The 20,838-nt window shown below is 45.8% G+C and overlaps 2 protein-coding genes across 6 annotated transcripts in view; one reads left to right on the top strand and one right to left on the bottom strand.

Moving 5' to 3' along the window:
• ASTN2 (astrotactin 2) overlaps positions 1-20,838 on the top strand; it is a 628,164-nt gene that overhangs the window by 422,403 nt on the left and 184,923 nt on the right. For both annotated transcript variants that reach the window (XM_038374351.2, XM_043498583.1), the window contains one exon: positions 1,474-1,653. In XM_038374351.2, coding sequence (XP_038230279.1) covers positions 1,474-1,653 — 180 coding nt within the window. The remainder of the gene's footprint in view (positions 1-1,473; positions 1,654-20,838) is intronic.
• On the bottom strand, positions 12,037-19,727 carry TRIM32 (tripartite motif containing 32). 4 transcript variants are annotated; one of them, XM_038374355.2, is made up of 3 exons: positions 19,655-19,700; positions 15,417-15,556; positions 12,037-14,214 (listed from the first exon to the last, which is right to left on the bottom strand). In XM_038374355.2, exon 3 carries the CDS (start codon positions 14,146-14,148, stop codon positions 12,205-12,207), a length of 1,944 nt encoding a protein of 647 aa, XP_038230283.1. In that variant the 5' UTR covers positions 14,149-14,214; positions 15,417-15,556; positions 19,655-19,700; the 3' UTR covers positions 12,037-12,204. The 4 variants fall into 4 exon arrangements, with proteins under 4 accessions (XP_038230283.1, XP_043354519.1, XP_038230285.1 ...); XM_043498584.1 differs by lacking the exon at positions 19,655-19,700 and adding an exon at positions 18,426-18,820 and having other exon boundaries at positions 15,417-18,230; XM_038374357.2 differs by lacking the exon at positions 15,417-15,556 and having other exon boundaries at positions 19,655-19,727.

Below are 20,838 nucleotides of genomic sequence, written 5' to 3'. Positions count from 1 at the left end.
GGATTAAAGTTACCTCCCTTTCCCCATTCACCCTGAACTCATCTGCTGTGTCTCATGCACCTCGGAATGGTGGGAGCTCAGGATTAGCCAGGGAGGTTAATGACCTAGACTTGCTAGGCTTCCAATTGCACGACTGTTCTTGAGCAATCTCGATAAGCATCACTGTTACACAAATCCTCGAGGTCACTGTCTCAAGAGCCTTTTTCAGTAGCCTTTCTGTAGGTGCTCAGATACTCCAGGGCCAGGTGCTTTGTGAAAACTTGGAGAGACTGGCCCTATTGTGATCTGGTTTGTATTTGATCACCTGGTATGAAAATTTTCCCCAGTGGACAAACTCATTGCATCCGAATGTCATGTCTGCATCAAAATGTCTTTGCCTTGTCATGGTTCACCAAGATTCCATCATGAGGCAATGTCCCTGCAAACCTGATGCACCAGCTCTGAAGAAATAAAATACAGATGAAGTCTGCAAAGGCTTTTCTTCCCGGGAGAAAGTTTGCAGCCAAAACACTTTCCCACCCTCAAGTCCATCCCTGTCCTGTGACCCCAAAGCATTTCCCCCCACCGTCTGCCAGGTGACCATTGAGCACCCCTGAGCACCTGTGCAAAGGAGTGGGACAACTGAGTTAAGGTTAACCCCTTGTACCTTTGTGCACTCTTTGTGATACACTGGCCCAGATTCACAAAGGAGCAGAAGACATCTAACTCCTATTGAAATCAAGGGGAGTTAGGAACCTAAATTCCTTTGTGAATCTGGGCTGGTGTGCTCAAACCAGGACAGTGGCCTCACATTTTGCTGCCAGCAGGAGACACATCAGGCTACTCCTTGCCTGTCCCAAAGGAACTTTTCCTTTGACAATCCCGAGAGCTGGGACACTTGCCTTAGGGTTACTCACTTTCAACTGGAGCTGCTGGCAGATTGCCAGGAAATTCACATAACCTGCAGTCCAGCTGTCTGTGTCCAGTTACTTTCTTCCCATCGCAACCATCCAGGTCACCCCAGGGCACTTTCAGCTTTTTTTTTTAAATAAACAAACATGCTCAGAATATTAACTCTGGGGATGCTCCACTGTATGATCTGGAATAAATTAATCCCTATGCTATGGCAACGTCTCCGGCTGAGAAACGAAGCTGAGACATACCCTCCGGTGCATCTTGCAAAAAAGGAACGGAGCTTCAGTTGTGTAACACATGCATGTGTCTGCACTGCAGCACTGTCACCAGTTACTTATATGTGAAATCCCTGATGGGGGGAAGCCACAGAAAGGTCTGAAAGCTGCAGACCCAGGTAAACAGCATGTGTTTAGCAAACCATAATGGAAGCCACAGAGGCGGGTAGAGGAGGAGAAAATGCAGCTGGCACACGAGTGTTCAGGGATCAGAGAGCTTGGAGCAGGGTCTTTGTGAGTCCCCACTGCCCACACCTGGCTGCCCTGTCTGGTGTATTTACCAATGAGATGCTCACTCTTTCAGGATTTGCAAATGTGCTGAAGATCCTAAGCAAGGACAGCAGCCGGGAGGAGCTGTTGTCGTTCATTCAGCAGTACGGCTCTCACTACATCCAAGAGGCTCTGTATGGATCAGAGTTCAGCTGCACCATCCACTTCCCCAGCAAGAAGGTCCAACAGCAGCTTTGGCTCCAGTACCAGAAAGGTAAGGGGACCCCAGGGAGGAGCTGCTGCCTCGGGCACGCCCACTGCTGCAAAACCATCCCAGCCCTTTTGACCCAGTTCCCTCGCAGCCCTCTCACCACCACCCTGCAGGCGCTTTGGGCCATGCCTGTAATTAGAAGCAAAGTGAAGGCCTGGATTGACCCACTGGCCAGCGACACAAGCCTGCCTGTGTCCCGAAGTCAGTCCAAAACTCCAGCTAGGCCCTAGATCGACGATCTACCTGTTCCTGCCATTGCCTTTCCTCAGACACACACCCTCCCTCATCTTTCCTGGGCAGCTGCCCACCGGGCTGTCGCCTGCAGGCCCTGTTTTGAGAAGAAGTACTTGCCATGATCCTTGTAACTTGCTTCCCTACCCTGTTGTGGTAGCCCCTGGAACGCCCTGGGTGATTTGGGTTGTTTTATATAAATGTGACATAATTGAGCTGTCTCAGAATGGCTTCATTTTATTGCTTGTGACAATGACAGTCTTTAAGGAAGTGTATTAAATCAATAGCAGACTCATTGTGCTGCACTATAAATAACGAGACACATCATTAAGCAGGGCAATAAACTTCAGGCCTTTGAAGTAATACAATTAAGTTATGTTTATAAAAACTCCCTTATTGCTGTAGCCTTCCGTGTACCAGTTCATTTCCCTCCTCCGGAGAACCCGGAATAGTCCCTTGACTTGATCTTTTCCCACTCAAATGGACCACAGCATATGTATGAACACACGGGACATATTATAGGATTCACAATAGCAGAGATTGCAAAGGCACTTTCGTCTCTACATACTGAGCGTGGCCTGACATGCTGATTGAGAGGAGACTAACACATACACTGGGGTTCTGTGGCCTTTAGCTATTTTTCACCTGCATCCCAGCCGTAGTTGTTCCTGTGAGTTATTTATAACATGCTGTTCTTGTTTTATTTTTAAATATTGATAAATGGATGTTTGCCATAGCAATGCCATTGAATGGGGAGGAAAATGTGGAGATACATTGTTTACGTACTTGTGATGCTATTAATCATTGAGACTGTGCAGCTTCCTGGAATCCCTTTGAAAATGAGAGTGTGAAATACTCAAGAGGGCTAGATTCTGCTCCCAGTTATGCTGATTTAAATCCAGAGAGACTCCACTCCAGAGAGACAGTGGAGTTACTCCAGATTTACAAGGGCATAATTTAGAGTAGAATCTGGATTTGATGACTAAAGTAACTAATAGCAACAGTGCTGTCAGTAGTGCTTTTAATCCTAGCTCTCAACACAGTTTAGAAAGGTGGGTGAGTAACATCATCCCCATTCTACAGATGAGGGAGGTGAGGTACAAAGCTATCTGTGGACTTGCTCAAGATCACAGAGCAGGTCAGTGACAGAGAGCAAGTCTCTTGACGTCTAGCCCACTGCTTTAGCTCCTGGAGTGCACTGCCTCCCCCATCAAACAGGTGCATTAAGGGGACAAGGTTGGCCCTCACTGGGTGAATGGCTAGGAGATCTGTACCTTCGCCTCTTTCATTTGGGGCTGCAGGGGAACCTTGGTTCCACAGAGCAGCTGCCTTCTGGAGGACAACATCCCACTGAGTTAATTTCACCTGAATATGTCCTCACAGACAGGGCACTTTATTTTCTATTTCATGCGGTGCCGTTACCAAGGCTTCTCTGTGTAGGCTCTCCCTCCCCTCCTGTTATAGTACATAGCACTGGGACTCACTGCCCAAAAGCAATGGCTAGAAAGTGAACATCTTACCTGCGTGGTGCTTAGACACTCCCTTGCACTGTTCTGATTCCTTTCCTATCCAGCCCCCTTATCGCCTCCATCCCATTCTTAGAAGACCTGGCCATGGCATTCACCTTCCATGTGGAACAGTAAGTCATCACCCACAAGGCTTCAACAGCTGTTCAGCAGCCTAGGTGCTCAAGTGAAGCCATTATTGTCTCCTCCGCCAGGAGGCGGAAAGCATCCTCTCTCCAGAAGTGTCTTCATCCAACCAGGCCAAGGCTTCTAGTCCTTTGGTGATTATGTCCCCCCACTGGAAGACAAGCCACATAGGTTGCTTGCATTCTGGATCGTTATGGCACATTATTTATCTGAAAAATGGACATGAAACCTGCCTAAGAGGTTGCTTCAAGGAAAGGCTCTAAAACACAAATTATTATTGTTTTTAAACAATGAGGATAACATGACTAAAGTGCCCCAACCCAGACAGTTCGACTGGGTACCTGCTCAACTCAGAAACATCTCTGGCCTATCACTGCCTTCCTGCTAGCCAACTCATTTCCTGCCTGCACCGGGAACAAACATGCAGCACGTCTATGAACTATATGAAAGGGGCACTTTCCCTGTAATTTGGTAGCAGGTGAAATTGACAAAGGAGAAAAAAAAATCTCATGCTGACTGGAATGGCCCCAAAAATAATAAAATTGAAGTTGTAGCACATTTGCAGCTTCCTAACCAAAGTCTCTTAATATTTTAATCAACTTCATAAATAAATCTGGAGGCCCCAGGAAGAGGTGCCCGCCTACAAAGTACACAATCTGTGTGTTTGTGCCCTAATTGAAAACATTGTCTCGAACATATAACTGTACTTCTGGCAGTCCGATTTCTTGTAAATTGCTGGGCCAGACGCAGGATAGTTGCCAACTTTGGAAACTGTCTGAATCACCACGCTAGCAGGCAGCAGAAAGGAACAGTCATGGGAGTCCTGGAAGTGCGTAGGTGTTTGCATATGGATTTACTCCAGCCAAATGCAAGACACATTGATTTGGTGTTGTGGAGAGCCAGCAGAAAGCTTGCCCTCTCACTCCCAGATACCTTGGGGACAAGCATGATACGAAAGCTGAGAGAGAGATTCCACTCTGCTGCATCTTCTCTCATTTGTGCTAGTGACAGAGGAGATGAGGTGTGCTCTTGGGTTGATGGACAGCTTGGTTTCTATGTCCAGTAAGAAAAGGGGGGAACTACAGAGTTAATCTTCCCTCATTAAAAACAAACCCTGTACGTTCAAGATGAACATCATGCTGGTGACAGGTACTGGATGGACAGGCCTGGAGACAAAACAGAGGCCAGATGAGGGCCAGTTTTCCCCACTCTGCCCCATATAGCATGAGCAGCATCACCTTACACCACCTTAACATTGCTCTGGATGCACCCCCTCAAAAGGCAAGAGACACATACAGCCTCCTTAACCCCTCCACTGAGACTGCAAGCAAGAGAACCAGTTATGATAGTTTTGGAGGTATAGGCACATCATCCCTGGAAATTGAACTGACGCCATCCAGAAGCCTTTCTGTGATAAGGATTTTCAGTCACATAAAATATTTGGAAAGAGAGAGAGGGGAATTTTTGAGTAGAGATTACAAATCAGGAGTTGCTTTTCTTTTAGATTGAAGGCAAATATTGGAAGTTTGCCTTCTTCCAATCTTCCCTGTGGAGACCAAGTTAAACTGTGGGCAAACAAAACAACTCCTCCTGCTCTTTTATTTCATTGAAAATCATTTCAGGGGCTCTTTGGCTATGGTTCCACGTTACCTAGCAACACTGTAACTCATCAAAGGGCAGATGTGGGCACTGATCCGAGGCTTTGAAATTGACCCTGCTGTTGATCCGTTTCACTGGAGCCTGCATCAGTTTTCTCCACCATTAGAGCCTGTGTTTAACGCTGACAGCACGTCATTACATTCACACCAATTCTGCGGACATCTTTATTTGACAGCTTGTGGGCACCTGCGGACTCCATGCCACCTCCTGTTGCTTTTAAGGCACAGTCACAACACATGCAGGAGGAAGTAGAGGAATCCTTCAAAGAAAGGCTCTCCCAGTACAGCAAATGCACCTGCTACTGTCCGGTCCATTCTCTGCAAAATAATTTTAATAGATCTATTTGCTCTGCGCCTCCCTTCAGTCTGACTGAGCGGAGGGAGAAAGGCAACTGTAAGAGGAAAGGGGAACAGTTTTCAGCAAGCCAACTTTGACATCCCAGGAGTAACTTCAAACAACTAAACTTTGTATCTCCCTCACTTCCGGTGAGATAAACAGACCACAGACAATAAATGTGCATTTGAAAATGTCATTGGCCCAGATGAAAACGGAGAGGTCATCAGCAATACTGCAGAGGGTCTAATAGCATTAAGCACTTTAGCAGCACTCTTCCTAACAGCGCTGTGCAGACCGCAACTAAACCTTCCACCTTTCCCATAAGGCAGGATTACCTCTGCTCTACAGCTGGAGAGACTTGAGGCACAGCAGGTAAGTGACTTGCCCAAGGCCACGCAGCCAGTGTTTGATGAAACCTCAGATGTACCCCAGTCCTAATACTCAGATCACTCTTCTCCCTCACAATGGAGATGGGAAGAAAAAGATTATAACAGCCAGAGAAGCAGCTGCTGAGGGGTCTAGAGTGGTAAGGATGTGAGGGAAACGTCTGGAGAAGCAGAGGTTATGTTCTCATTGTCAGACAGCATTTTCCTTCCAACCTCAGGTTAATTTTATTTTGCTCTTTTTACACCTCTCTTCCCCAAATGGCACACATGTAGAGTTCCCCTGCCTGAGCCAACATGGCCCAGTTATGTGCACAGCAAACCAAAGGTTGCAAACAGCATCAGCACCTGGAAACAATGCACCCCTAGCTAATAAAGGAGAACAACGGCCATACGGGGTCAGACCAATGGTCCATTAGCCCAGTATCCTGCCAGGTGCTTCAAAGGGAATGAACAGAACAGGCAATCATCGAGTGATCCATCTCATCATCCACTTCCAGCTTCTGGCAATCAAAGGGTATGGACACGACCAAAAACATGGGCTTGTGTCTCTGACCACCTTGGCTAATAGCCATTGATGGACCCATTCTCCATGAATTTAGCAAATTCTTTTCTGATCCCCATTATAATTTTGGCCTCCACAACATCCTTTGGCAACAAGTTCCACAGGTTGACTATGCACTGTGTGAAATAATTCCTTTTGTTTGTTTTAAACATGCTGCCTATTAATTTAAGTGGGTGACCCCTAGTTCTTGTGTTATGTGAAGGAGTAAATAACACTTCCTTATTCACTTTCTCCACACCCGTTATGATTTTATACATCTCTATCATATCCCCGCTTACTCATCTCTTTTACATGCTGAAAAATCCATCTTTTTAATCTCTCCTCATATGGAAGCTGTTCCATACCCTTAATCATTTTTGTTGCCTTTCTCTGAACCTTTTCCAATTCTAATGTATCTTTTTTTGAGAAGGGGTGATCTGAACTGCACGCAGTATTCAAGGTGTGGGTGTACCATGGATTTATATAGCGGCATTATGATATTTTCTGTCTTATTATCTATCCCTTTCCTAATGGTTCCTAACATTCTGTTCGCTTTTTGACTGCTGCTGCAGATTGGGCAGACGTTTTTAGAGAACTATCCACGATGACTCCAAGATCTCTTTCTTGAATGGTATCAGCTAATTTAGACCCCATCATTTTGTACTTATAGTTGGGATATTTTCCAATGTGCATTACTTTGCATTTATCAACGTTGAACTTCATCTGCCATTGTGTTGCCCAGTCATCCCGACTGTGGTGTGTTTCTCTGGCATTTTTCCCTGTATAAAGATGTTAAATGTAATTATATTATGGTAGCAGTTCAGCTATATTCACCTCTTGGCTCCACTGAGTATTAAATCAAGAATTGCCTCTCTCCTTGTGGGTTCCAGGACAAGCTGCTCCAAGAAGCCATCTTTTATGGTGTCTAGACACTTTATCCCTGCATCCTCTCCTGAGATGATATATAGCCAGTCAATGAGGATAGTTGAAATCCCCCATTATTACTGTAAAGGAGGACTTGTGGCACCTTAAAGACTAACAAATTTATTTGAGCATAAGCTTTCGTGAGCTACAGCTCACTTCATTGGATGCATCTAGTCTCTAAGGTGCCTCAAGTCCTCCTTTTCTTTTTGTGGATACAGACTAACAAGGCTGCTACTCTGAAACCTGTCATTATTGTGTTTTCTACCTTTATAGTCTCTCTAATCTCCCTGAGCATTTCACAACTGCAGTCACCATCCTGATCAGGTGGTTGGTAGCATATTCCTACTGCTATACTCTTATTGTTCAAGCATGGAATTTCTATCCATAGAGATTCTATGGTACAATTGGATTCATTTCAGATTCTATTTTATTGCCTCTCTTTCTTGTACATAGAGGGCCACTCCCTCACCGGCGCAACCTACTCTGTCATTCCTATGTATTGTGTCCCATTGATTACCTTCATTCTACCAAGTTTCTGTGTTACCTATTATATCAATTATGTAATGTCATGCCCTCTAGTTCACATATTTTAATATTTAGGCAATTGGGATATAATACTTTCCCCCATACCTGTTTTTATTGTCTGGTTACAATATGAGCCTATAGAATTTTATAGCACTTTGAAATCTATTTCTACCAACAAGCACTATATTAAGTGTATAATTCTTTGCAGCATGCAGTTTCTGTCTTGATACATGTTTTAAAACCACAGTTTTAACATACTGTTCAGGCTTAAAAAAATCTAGCCAGTTGCTGTGAAATTTTGTTTAGACTAAACTGCATATGCAGTGAATCAGTCTGCTAAATGACCTTATGCCCTGCTCATTGTAATTCAAAATTGCCAGGCGAGTACAGTAATTAGTTGTGCAAAATGAAATAACTTTAAAGCCTCACATTGACTAGTGACCCAGAAAAATCACTTAAACTATACAATGCAAAGAACCTAAAAGTGCCTGTATTTGTTTTTACTTTTATAACCCTGCCCTCTTTTGGTTAAAAAATAAAACTTTATTTTTAAAAATAACCTCCCAGCCTCAAACTTCACATGCCAATTTTGAATCCAGAATAAATGCTTACAATGAAATTATAACTGCCATGAGAAATCACCTCTTTTCATGAAACGGTTGATCAGTGCTAAGTCTAGCAGGGACATTTTGACTAACATTCTTCAAAGTTCTTTATATTTTATAAACCAGCAACTGCTTAAAGCGCTGTCTCACATCATAGGAAGAGAGTCTGGGTAATATAAACTGAGCTGGTAACAAGGAAATCAGAGGATGTGTGTCCACTGATGAGATGTTATCCTCTAAACCGAAATGGCAAATTGCTTAGCTCTCTTGTGGCTTCCCCTAAATGAGATTTTCTTAAAAAGAATACTGATAGCACTTATCAGATTATCCCAATTCAATCCATAACAACTAGTTGAACCTCATGCCACTCTAGAGTAATATAAGCAATACTATCCCAATTTTGCAGATGGATAAATTGAAGCAGGCAGTGGCTAAGTGAATCGGTGGCAAATCTAGGATTATATTCCAGGATTCCTGGCTCTAACCACTTGATGCACTTTCAACTATTTTTATTTGTTGCATTATGAAGTGTGAGGGTTGTTTGCCTTTGAAGCATTAGGTACGATATACATCACGAAGATATACGCCTTGAGGGCCTATTGATCTGAGCGTATATGACAAATCCTAGTATTTATGTTTGTAAGGTGGGGAAAGAAGTGTGAGATACTTATTGTAGACCTGCCAGAGAGTGGATTTATCCTCCACTTCCTGAGAGGATGAGAAGAGGTATCTTGCAGTTAATATGTTAGCAAATCTAATTCCGTATGGCCATGGAAACCAGTCTGCCACCAAAGAGAACATAAGGAGAAATGTTTTGAATAATGAGATGAGCCATTTGTAATGCACTTTTAATTGGATCAATTTTCCCGTTATTACACAATCTTTAAAAATCAAACGCACTCATAATCAGACATATTCCATCTCCAGGTGAAAAGCAGAAGCTAAACTATTTCATCACAATCTTTAATTACTCCATTTCATCTCCTTTGGAGCGGATCACAAGGGTGGCAAAAAAGCAAAACATCACGGCAAAAGATGCAGCTCTGAGAAACTAGTTTATAGCCAATTCTGCTTTGCTAGCTGAAGCACATATTCTAGCTGGGGACAGCCATTCCTCTTCTCTTCCCCGTCTGCCTGAAAAAACCCCCACAAGAACAGTATAGCAGTTACAGGCTAAACACACACATGGGCACCAATCCCCCCTCTACCTTACTCTACAAGTGCTTCACAGAATAGTGTCTCCTTTTCTTGGAATCTGTAATACAGGATGGAAGAGATGATGGAGAACTTAATTTAAACTGTGGCCACCAGGAGAAACCTAGGCAACCAACTGCTCAGTCAGCAGAATGAGCCAGGATTTAAGTCCACTTAATGTATCCACTTGGCCTCTAGGAAATATTCTCTCCCGAGTTTGATGTAGATGCTCATTAGGAAAGATACTATTGCTTCATTTATTCAGTTCTACGGAAGCTGCCTGCAGAAAATGGCTCTTAGGAACAGGTAAGATTTTTAAGGATGAAAGATCAGTACAATAGGAACTGCCATCAACGTAATGTTTATAAAACAGCTTGGGTAGCAGCAGAGTAATTATCCAAACGAAGCGCAAATACAAGTAGATCTATCCAAACAACATGCACACCAGAGTGCAAGTTACTCTCCAGACTGCTGCTACACATCATAGGCAAACTTGCCCAGAGGACAGCAGAGTGTGTAAATCCATGTTTGGGGGTTTGTATCTACAGCAAATCAACACACCACAGCTCATATGGTAAGGGCTGAATTTTTAAATTCCCTTCAGAAGCCACACCGTCTTCCCCTCTACAGATCCACTGCTTCCCTCTGTGCCTGCTCCCTTCTCTCCAAAGTTCCCCTAGCTGATCACTTCATAATACAGTAACACGCAATTGCCCTGATCAGCATTGTACTCCCTGTGCTAGGCACTGTACAAACAGCAAAGATGGATCTAGAGTAGTTGGGGTTAATATGCTGGTCCTGCTCAGTTCTTTGGCAATATCAGGGAATCCACAAATCAAGATGGTTCTGCTTTTACCACTAGGTCTTGAAGCCATGTTACAGTCACGCAGCTGGCTGGAGAGGCACAAACAGCAGCAGCTGCTTTTAGGAAGCTCTTATTTTTACTGCTGCTTAGCTAAGAAGGGAAAGACAACTTGTGGGAATTTAAAAACTCACCTGTTACAGACACATTGTAGCACAGATTTAATACTACAGCAAATACAATTTGAAAATGCTGGACAGGACAGATAAAGCCAGTTTTTTACATGGTCTATTGTGCCCCCAAATTTGCAACTATATTGTTGATGGTAACAAATAGTAATTACACTGCTGTGTAACCATGATCTTTGGCAGATTAACATTCTACAACTGTGTCCTATTTAAATGTTTCTTTTCTTCAGTAAACCATTTTAGAGGAGCAACACCACACTGAGATATGTGTTTATCAGCCAGGATAGGCATACTGTGGGGGTGTTAACTCACACAGCTGCAATTTTGTGCTTCATCTGACCCAAAGCTGAGACGAACATGCACCTGGTGCCTGCTGGAGCCATTAAAAAGGCCAAAAAATGTCTCTAGAAATGTAGCTTTTTGCTGTGCATGGAGAAAGATGCAAACCACCAGAGCAAGAGCTTGCAAGTAATAAAATAAGATTCCCTCCCCACCTTTTTTTCCTTATCTCATGAACAAGTAGCTTTCACATACAAAGTGCAGACTAGTGGAAACCTATCAGTAAATGCAATGATCTGGAATGCAGAATATTGAAGTGTGCAGATGAACATACCATTTGTCACATTTGATCTTGTTTACTTCAATTTCTCTCTCCCCTGGCAAAGCTTTAAATACCAAACATACCCTTCAAAGACAAGTTCCAAGCCAGATTTAATAGTAAAACAACTGTGAATACTAACAGACTGAAATTTATTCTGTTAAATAGGTTCTCCTGTCAATTCCCCCCTCTCACTCTACACTTTTCTCATGCTAATCAAACTGTAATGAAATTCTCTTTGCCATCAGAGGGCAGTTCTCTGGTTCGATCAGTCTTCCATGATTGCACTGTACTCACTTCACATTGAAGAGACTGGTGGACCAAGTGGGATTCACTAATGGCACCATGAGGATAATCTCCTAACTACTGCAAACAGGGAGGGCCACAGTCCTGCCCTTTAGTTGTATGCAAGCTGCACCTTCGTGCAGTTTAGGGAGGCTGTGTTGTCGTATGCAACTACAGCGTTGCAATCAGAAATAGCTTTCCGTGGTTGTCTGTGAAGAATTGCGACTGAGATCTTTGTGAAGACTGTGGTGGGAAGAAGATCACTTCACAGGTCCCCTAAAGAAAGGTCATATAGAACAGTCAGTTAAAATTTATGGCACAAAGCCGCATGCAGTCATTGAAGCTGGGAGTATGAGCTACGGCACAAGGCAGTAAAATGTAGGGAGAGATCAGTCACTTAACCCTCAACCAGTACTCCATAAGTATCCTTTGCTCCATGGAGGTGGGGGGAAGGAGGGGGTTTAAATTACACAAATAAAAAAGGCTATTTTGTTTCTAAACACAAAATAGCGACACAGCTCGGAATAGGACATAATCTACCTGCAAATGCAGCACTAACTTCTGTTAAACGATGATAAGGCAGGGAGAATCTATAATGAGAAGAGTAGCTTTATCCAGGGAAACACCCTTATGGTGTGGAATACCTCCTCAAATGGTAACTGTAGATCTTAATGCAGTGATCCCAACAGTCCAGCACTAGGAGCTGCCCTTTAGGTGTAATGGCTATGCCAACAGGGCAGGTGAGGCCTTCCCTGATTAAGATATTGTAGCCACCTCCTTTAGGAAAATGCAGGATTTCTTTACGGCTGCTGTCTGCAACTATAAGGTCTCCCCTAGCATCCACACACATCCCAGCGATGCACCTGAAATCCTCATTCTCTGAGAAGAAGTGGCTGATCTGGCGGCCTAAGTGCCCATCTGGACCTACAGAGCCAATTGAAAAGCCCCCCTCGAGGTGGTGCTCATGCTGGCGGTTCTCCAGATTGAGTCCTAGCCCCTGAGTGAAGTATACGGTCCCTTCAGAATCACAAGTAACAAACTTTGGGCGCACAGCACTACATAAGCAACTATACTTGACTACCCCAACACCACGGTCCACTGTGAAACACCAGAGCTTTCCCCCTTCCACATCGGTCACTACAAACTGTCCTGAAGGCAGAGCTGTGATGCCCCAGGGCTTGCTAAGCTGGCTCCTGTGACATGCAACGCAGTGTCCATCCATGGTATACACCTTTAGTGAGTTATCATAGCTGTCAGTCACTCCTATCAGGCCATGGCAGTTCATGGTGACACACAGAGGAGTCAAATTGGGTAGATCTGCTCCAAGGAAACTCAGCACAAAGCTATCAATGCCACTAGGGCTCCGCCGGATTTCCTTCAGAAAACCCTTGCGGGTAAATACCTGGATTCGGAAATTGCCACGATCTGCCACAAGCACCTCTCCCTGTACGGTGACATGTACGCTGACAGGAAGATTGAACATCCCTGGCATGCTGCCTTTGGAGCCCATCTTCTTGAGGAAGTTACACTGCTGGATGCTAGTGGCTGTTTCAGGCATCCTTGGTTTGGCAGGTGAGGAATTTGGGGTCAAACTAGTCTCTTCTTGCACCACATCAGTTTCCCTAAATGTAGCTGATGAGGATGCAGCAGTCTCCATCAGAGATTCCTCCATGTTGACTGTCCGAGGTTTCTTTGCCACCTGCCCAATCTGCAGAGGTCCCACATGGCCCACCTTGAGGAGTTCCACCTCTTGCAGAGTCAGCTCTCTTGGTAGGTTGTTTGTCAGTTCTGGCTCTTCCTCGTCCGCTGCCTCCTCCAAGAGAGCTATATCTCCCTGCTTAATCTTGGCAAGGAAATAGTCACATCGAGATACGATCTGCACCTCTGCTATGTTCAGCAGATAAGCCTGTTCCTCCATTACCTGGTTATTTACTTTCTCAACTTCAGACAAAGAGCTTGTGAAGAACTTCCGTGACCTTGCCAGTTCTTCCTGGATCTTGCGCTCTTCCTTGCTGTAATCCTGAAGAACTGCTTTGTATCTGGATTGTACATCTTTGGAGACCCCTTCCAGCGATGCTTTTCTTTTCTGCAGATCCCCCATGAGCTCCCGAAGTCTGCCAAGCTTTACCCCAAATTCCCTCCTCCGTTCATCAGCAGCCTCTTTGATGGCAACAACACCATGTCCTTGTTGCAGATGTTCCATCTCCTTGCATGGGTCACACAAAACCAAATTACAGCTCTTACAGAAGTGCCTGGGTAACCTTCTCCCACAAACTTTGCACATGAAAAGGCCCACAACCTCATTTAGTCCTGTGGTGTCTATGATCTTCAGCACCGTGAGATTGTCCGTCAGTTGAGCCAAGTTTGTGATCCGAGTGATCTTGCTGCAGAAGGGACAGCGTATCCCATTGATGCTGTTTGCTAGGAGTTTCTCCAAGCACTGCCTGCAGATGGTGTGCCCACAGTGTAAGAGTTTGGGCCTCAGCTGCTCCTCAGTAAAGGTCTCCATGCAAATAGGACATTCCAGAACTTCCCGAAGTGCATCCGAGTTCAGGTGAGAGGCAGCGGCCATGGCTTTCCAAGGTGGATTCAATTAATGTAAAACTTGTACTCACATTTATTCCAAGGTGCTTTGATGCTGTTCAGAAAGAAAAGAGAAAAGTGATTTATTTGCTTACCACCTCTGGCTATACATACACATGCAATTTATTTCTGATTTATCAACCGGCTCTGGCGAATAAGCAATCCACTTGGCTCTTCCACATTCTGAAGGGGCAGATTAATTTCAGCTAATCTCACAGTGGGCAAGTTTTAACACTAACTTGCAGTTTCTGGTACACTGAATGATTCACTTACATGATTTATAAGTAAAACTGAAAGAAGTCTAATGGCAGCAATAAGGAAACCCAATAGATATTGATGACTGTATCATCTGCTTATGATACCCAACTACCACTGCCATGCCTCTGAGTTTACACAATTTATGGATACACAGGGATAGTAAATCAAGCATTCAAATATTGCAGATCAAAAGGGGGACCAGATGGTGCAGTGCCTTAGGACATTAGTATATTACTTCTGGAGACCAGGATTCAGATGTGACCTCAGACTTGAGTGAATTGAATGTGGTTGTTCTGATCTACCTTCCTGGATGTTAATCAACCAAAATGATAAATTTCCAACATCCGGTCTGTTTGTCAGAAAGATAAATTAGAGTGAAAGAGATTTGTCAGTTTCTGCTGGCTTTTTGTGCATTTTTTAAACATGTAATCATTCACAGCTAAGATTCAATCCAGTATATTTTATTAACCTCTTCAGTGTTACATCCCTCCCCCACACATGAAACAAAATACACCTTTGTTGTACCAAAATTCCAGTGGGCACTGGCACTGAAGAGGTTAATAATTAGACATTTCCATTCATTTGTAAAAACTACTTGAATTCAATTGGTCATTATTAGTTCTGGAGTTTGGTTTTAAAATGTTTCACTTTATAGATTTAATAATCTTGCAGCATCCATCTTGCTCTTACATTTTGATTCAATCTAATACTACCTTTATTGCCATCCTCCCTTATCCAGGGGTTTCTGTATCCTTCAGCATCCTCACATTATTCCTCCATACTGAATTAAAGAATTGCAGTAGTTCTCTCACTAAAGCAGGCATCCACTCAAAAAGAACACAAGAGTTCACATCATTAAACCATTATTCAGTAGACTTGATTTCCATACCTTTACTATTGCAAGGCCTGGCCATTAAAAGAAAGAAATCCCTATTCTTTTTTTGGTCCCTAACATGAAGAGAGAGCGAGCTGTGAGACCTATACAGAAAAGTAACATACCCGCTGTGCTCTGTATCACGGCTGCCTGCACATAGCACTCTCCTGCTTCCCTGCTGAGCTTGCCTGCTTCATCCTTGGGAGCATTTGAGACAGAAGGATTTTGTATACTTCAGTAGACCATTTGCTCAAGCAGACAACAGCTGTGGAGGAAAGTGCTTTGTGCTCATACAGAGAGAAAGTGTGCATTAATAGGTTTCAACCAATGTCCTGTTTGTTATTCTTTGGAGCCCTCATTTTCAGGGATTGAGTCAGTGGTGTAGAGGAATCACAGTTATCTACCAAGTGAGGACCTGATCCTTTACTCCCAGGATTGGCAGTGTTGTGGATGTAATACTCAAGAGCTCCTGGGGAATTTTGGCGTCATAGTGCTTAAAGCCAGAAGGGACCACTAGGTCATCTAGTCTGACCTATATATCACAAGCCATTACATGTCCTACTTACCCTATAGCCCAATAACTTGGGTTAGACTAAAGCATTTCAGTCTCCAGAGACTAAGCTGTGTTATCCAGCAGCTCTTACTGCTAGCACTGAAATAGAAGATTTGTCTTTATCCTTACCATTCATTGCTCAATAGCCAGGACACTGCCAAGTAGGCCAGAAATGTTCCTCAAAGTAGTGAAAATCAGTATTTAAGAATGATAAATCCACAGTGTAAGACCTATTATCTATATATATTCTCCTTAAAAATATACAAGAGGGCTGGCTTTGCTTGGAGGGATAACGATAGGGAAAGATGCCAGGTGATTGGAGTGGGGAGGAATCCCAGTTTAGATAAAAGGTGGCTGAACACCTTTAAAAAAAAACAAAGTAGAGAGAGCTCTGTTCATTAAGAATAAACTGCTATTCATTTTGAAGTGGCTCAAATATTTAGCAAGCTGAACTAAACAATGTCTTAAATCACAAAAATACGTGTTTATGAGAATGATATTGTGGGTCTCACTGAAGTAAAACAATTCAATGATCGCTGTAATTGCATCCTTAACTCACATGAGGGCAACACATAGCAGAGGTTTCCAGCTAACAGATACTCTTGTGCATCATAGTTCAGGCCGTTCATTAAGCACAAGGGGTTAAAATTAGAGAAAACCTTAGGTGAGGGTCAAGTTAGAAATATATGTGATTTTTTTAATTACTGTATAACTTTGCACTATCTGTTTTTGTTTTTTGTTTCTCTTAGCATGAACTGAGAGACTTAACTAGTTAGTTTCACTTTTGTATTTTAGTCAACTTTACAATCAGATTCTGGCACTAGGACAAAGCTTCAAAGTTTAGGCTACAAACACTGCAGGGAAATTGTTTTTAGAAAATATTTCACTGGAATGAATAAATAATAATAATAATGCATCCCTGTAACTAAGAATTTTCCTGCCTTTGCTTTTATTTGCATTAACCCTTATCTGTATGTGTGTTCAGAGTGAATATACAGGCTACTAGAAACATTGCAGGATTTTTTTTCAAATCAGCACTGTGGGAATGGAAACATACAACGTGATCACAGGAGAATATTTTTCTATAAAAAGAAAATAATGTTTATCTCCCAAGAAGCAAAGTCCCACGCATGCCTCTAAATGTGTTTTCTTTCCATCAATTAACATTTTTATTAAGCAAATGCAAGCCCTGAGTCAAATGGAGGTGCCCTTGGGATTGTTAAGAATACGCTTTGTGAACACAAGCATGTCAAGCACGGGCTGATGAACACACAGCGGAAACTATCGCAAGTGATTCAGTTGAGTGATGCCCTGAGACTCTTGCACAGCCATGTACAAGTTACTTAAGTTTGATTTGTAACATGGGTACAAAGTCTCCTTAGCAAAGACATGTCTGCTGCAGCAGGAGATAAATTCATTAAACAAGGGGCTCTGTTAACATGGGAATAACCACAAATGGAATTAACTGCTGATACAATTAAAGCCATATGTAAACATCATAAAGCTGCCTGCTAACAAGCCTTAAAAGAAAGACAGCTGTGGCTAGGAGAACTTTTTGGGGGGTCAGGAGTGGTGGGAAGAGACTTCAAAACAAAGCCAACATCCATACACAAGTCATATCTAAAACCTAGCCTGTAACTGCTCTGCATCCATGCTATGCTAACTAAAATTATAAGAATTTCCACATTCTCTTCTAAAAGCTTCCAGCCTCTCCGAGGAGAAGGAATGCTGCTCTCTGTGTAATATGGGAGGCAGGAAATGCTACCGTCCCACACTGGCCCTGGAAATCTTACAGAGATCTAGTTGCCCCAGGCTTTATCTACATGGGGATACGTCTACGTTACTGAGACTATGCTGGAATAGCTACATCAGCCTACACAGATGGGAAGGTTTGTTTTTTGTTTTGACCCCCCATTAGCATAGGAACCCCACCTCCTTGAACAGTGGAAGCTACCTTGATGGAAGCATTTTTCCATTGACACAGTTGTGTCTATGCTGGGGGTCAGGTTGGCATAGCTACATCCGTCAGGGATGTGGATTTTACACCCTGCCCATATGTTGACCTAACTTTTAAACGTAGACCAGTCCTAGAATAACGAACCCTAATTGACAAAGGAGTTAAGCAGACATACTGGCCTCCCTCAACTTGGATTGAAAATGTTTGTCCTGTAGGTGGGGATGTGGTCAATAGAGCTTAATGCCCATTGCTAGTTGAGTATGCTACGGTATGTCCACACTACATGTATTAGAGCGACAAAGTTGTAGTGCAGATGCTTGTAACAGTGAAGCAGGGATTTTTCCATAGCTGTAGTAAATCCACCTCCTTGTGAGGCAGTAGGTAGGTCAATGTGCTTAACTATACCCCTGAGGAAGGTAGCCAACTGACCTAATTAGTCTGTATTCGCAAAAAGAAAAGGAGGACTTGTGGCACCTTAGAGACGAACAAATTTATTTGAGCATAAGCTTTCGTGAGCTACAGCGAATGCATCCGATGAAGTGAGCTGTAGCTCACGAAAGCTTATGCTCAAATAAATTTGTTCGTCTCTAAGGTGCCACAAGTCCTCCTTTTCTTTCAACTGACCTAAGTATCAGGTGTAGACTAGGTCCTAGTCACCATAATCCAGGGAGCAATGGTGTGTCTGTTCCTTTGCTATCCCTTCCTTTTTCTCCTTGGTCCTTCTTGCTCCCCGGTTCTGCTCCCCTACCCGTCATCCCAGAGCCCATCCTGCCATTGCTTCCCTCTCCCCTGGGGTTGGCACCTTCCAGAGAGAACATACTGACCTCACAGGGCACAAGGCCCGTCTGGTTAAGCGCCTCTGAAAGCGACACTTGGCTTTTATTTATTGTATTCAAATGGGGGGCATCTTTCAATGGCCTGGAACCTGGCCGTACCGGCCTGAAGGAAAGAGACGGGCGAGACACCCCCAGGTGCCCACCCCAAGCCTGGCTCTGCCCTGGGAGCTCTTCCCTCTCCCCCTACATCTCCACCCCAAATTCAGATTTCTCCCCCCACTCTTTCTGCTTCCCCAGCCCATACTGCCCCCCTTTCCGTATGGGGTCCCATTACCCCTCAGCCACCCCGTGCCTGCCCCCGGGGGCCCGTTACACCCCCCCCGCCGTACCTGCTCCCGGGGGTCCGTTACCCCCACCCCCGCCGTGCCTGCCCCCGGGGGCCCGTTACACCCCCCCCCCCCGCCGTACCTGCTCCCGGGGGTCCGTTACCCCCGCCCCCGCCGTGCCTGCCCCCGGGGGCCCGTTACCCCCCCCCCCCGCCGTGCCTGCCCCCGGGGGCCCGTTACACCCCCCCCCCGCCGTGCCTGCTCCCGGGGGCCCCTTACCCTCCCCCGCCGTGCCTGCCCCCGGGGGCCCGTTACACCCCCCCCCGCCGTGCCTGCCCCCGGGGGCCCGTTACACCCCCCCCCGCCGTGCCTGCCCCCGGGGGCCCCTTACCCTCCCCCGCCGTGCCTGCCCCGGGGGCCCGTTACACCCCCCCGCCGTGCCTGCCCCCGGGGGTCCGTTACCCCCGCCCCCGCCGTGCCTGCCCCCGGGGGCCCGTTCCCCCCCCCCCCGCCGTGCCGGCCCCCGGGGGCCCGTTACCCCCCCCCCCGCCGTGCCTGCCCCCGGGGGCCCGTTACACCCCCCCCCCCCGCCGTGCCTGCCCCCGGGGGCCCGTTACCCCCCCCGTGCCGTTCCTCTCCCCCACAACAAAGGGCGCGGCCTCCCGCCCCCCGGCGATCCCCGGCTCCCCGCCCCCTCCCGGCCGCGAGCCTCGAGGAACCGCCCGGCGCGGGAGGCGCGGCCCATTCCTACCTGCCCGGCGCCGACCCGCTCCTCCGGCCGCCGCCGCCCCTCCCAGCCTGCTCCGCGCGCCCGGCGCCTCCCCCGCCCCGTCAGCGCCGGCCCGGAGCATGCTGGGAGCTGTAGTTCTGCCCACGTCCTGCCGCGGCCAGCTGCGCCGCGGGCCTGGAGCCAGCGCTAGAGCGCTCCCGCGGGGCAACGGGCTGAGGGTAGCCCAGGCCTGTGTTTGCGGGGCTCCCCCGGGTGTCCCCCCCGGTTTGCATTTTGGGGGTGTCCCCACTGCCCCCCACCCCAGTTTGCATTTTGGGGGTGTCCCCACTGCCCCCCACCCCAGTTTGCATTTCCACAGTTGCGTTTTGGGGGGCTTGCTGACAGGAGACCCCCGCCTCCATTTTGTTCTTTGGTAGCTTCCCCCTGCCCCTTTCCAGGTTTTGGTGTGTGGGGGGGTCCCTGGTCCCTGCCCCCCCCCCCCGCCCTGTGCATTTTGGGGGCATGCCCCGTTGTTTCCCTCTGCTTGTACTTGGGGATGATTCTCTGTTGTTCCCTCCCCCCCCAGTTTGTGGGGCCCCTACTCCAATTGCAGGACACCCACCGCCGGGTGGGAGCTGTTCCCAAGGATAGACAGGGCCTAAGAAAAAATAACTCGGGTAGAATAGCTAGAAGAACATATGCATGATGGGTGCATCAGACCTGGGGTTCTCCAGCTTTTCCACAGCCTTTCTTCGAAGAAGTAGTTCACACTATCTCACGGGCACCTCACTTCTCTTTTTCTTCGTGCAAGTGGCTTTACTTTCTCTTCCCCCTCCTAACGTCCCCAGGGTGATTACGGCAATTGCTTGTTTTTGGAAAGGGTTCGATGGGAGTTAAGTTTCTTTTACCACAGTTTGGCAGCTCATGGGTTCCAAGGGTAAGTCTACAATGCGGAAAAAAAAGGGGGGGGGGTGTTCTTAACGTGGGTTAAAATAGGGAAGACATAACAACTCTGCTTTTAACTTGAGTTAGCAGCTTGAGTTAAAGGCTGGGACTGTACTCAAGCTGCTAACCTGAGTTAAAAGCTGAGTTGTTTTGCCTTCGCTGCTATTTTCACCCGAGTTAGCTAACCGGAGTTAAGAATAAACTTTTGTTTGCAGTGTAGACATATAAGAGAGAAGCCAGAACCACATGACCGGGCAGCTCTCTGTGTCCCATTAGCTAAT

Source organism: Dermochelys coriacea, chromosome 16 (genome assembly GCF_009764565.3).
Source record: "Dermochelys coriacea isolate rDerCor1 chromosome 16, rDerCor1.pri.v4, whole genome shotgun sequence".
NCBI classification, from domain to species: domain Eukaryota; kingdom Metazoa; phylum Chordata; order Testudines; family Dermochelyidae; genus Dermochelys; species Dermochelys coriacea.
Note: the sequence above shows the minus strand (reverse complement) of the source record. Positions and strands in the feature narration are given on the sequence as shown.

What these genes read in the sequence shown, in the direction of transcription:
- TRIM32 (XM_038374357.2), bottom strand. Translation starts at nt 14,148, where the DNA reads ATGGCCGCTGCCTCTCACCTGAACTCGGATGCACTTCGGGAAGTTCTG.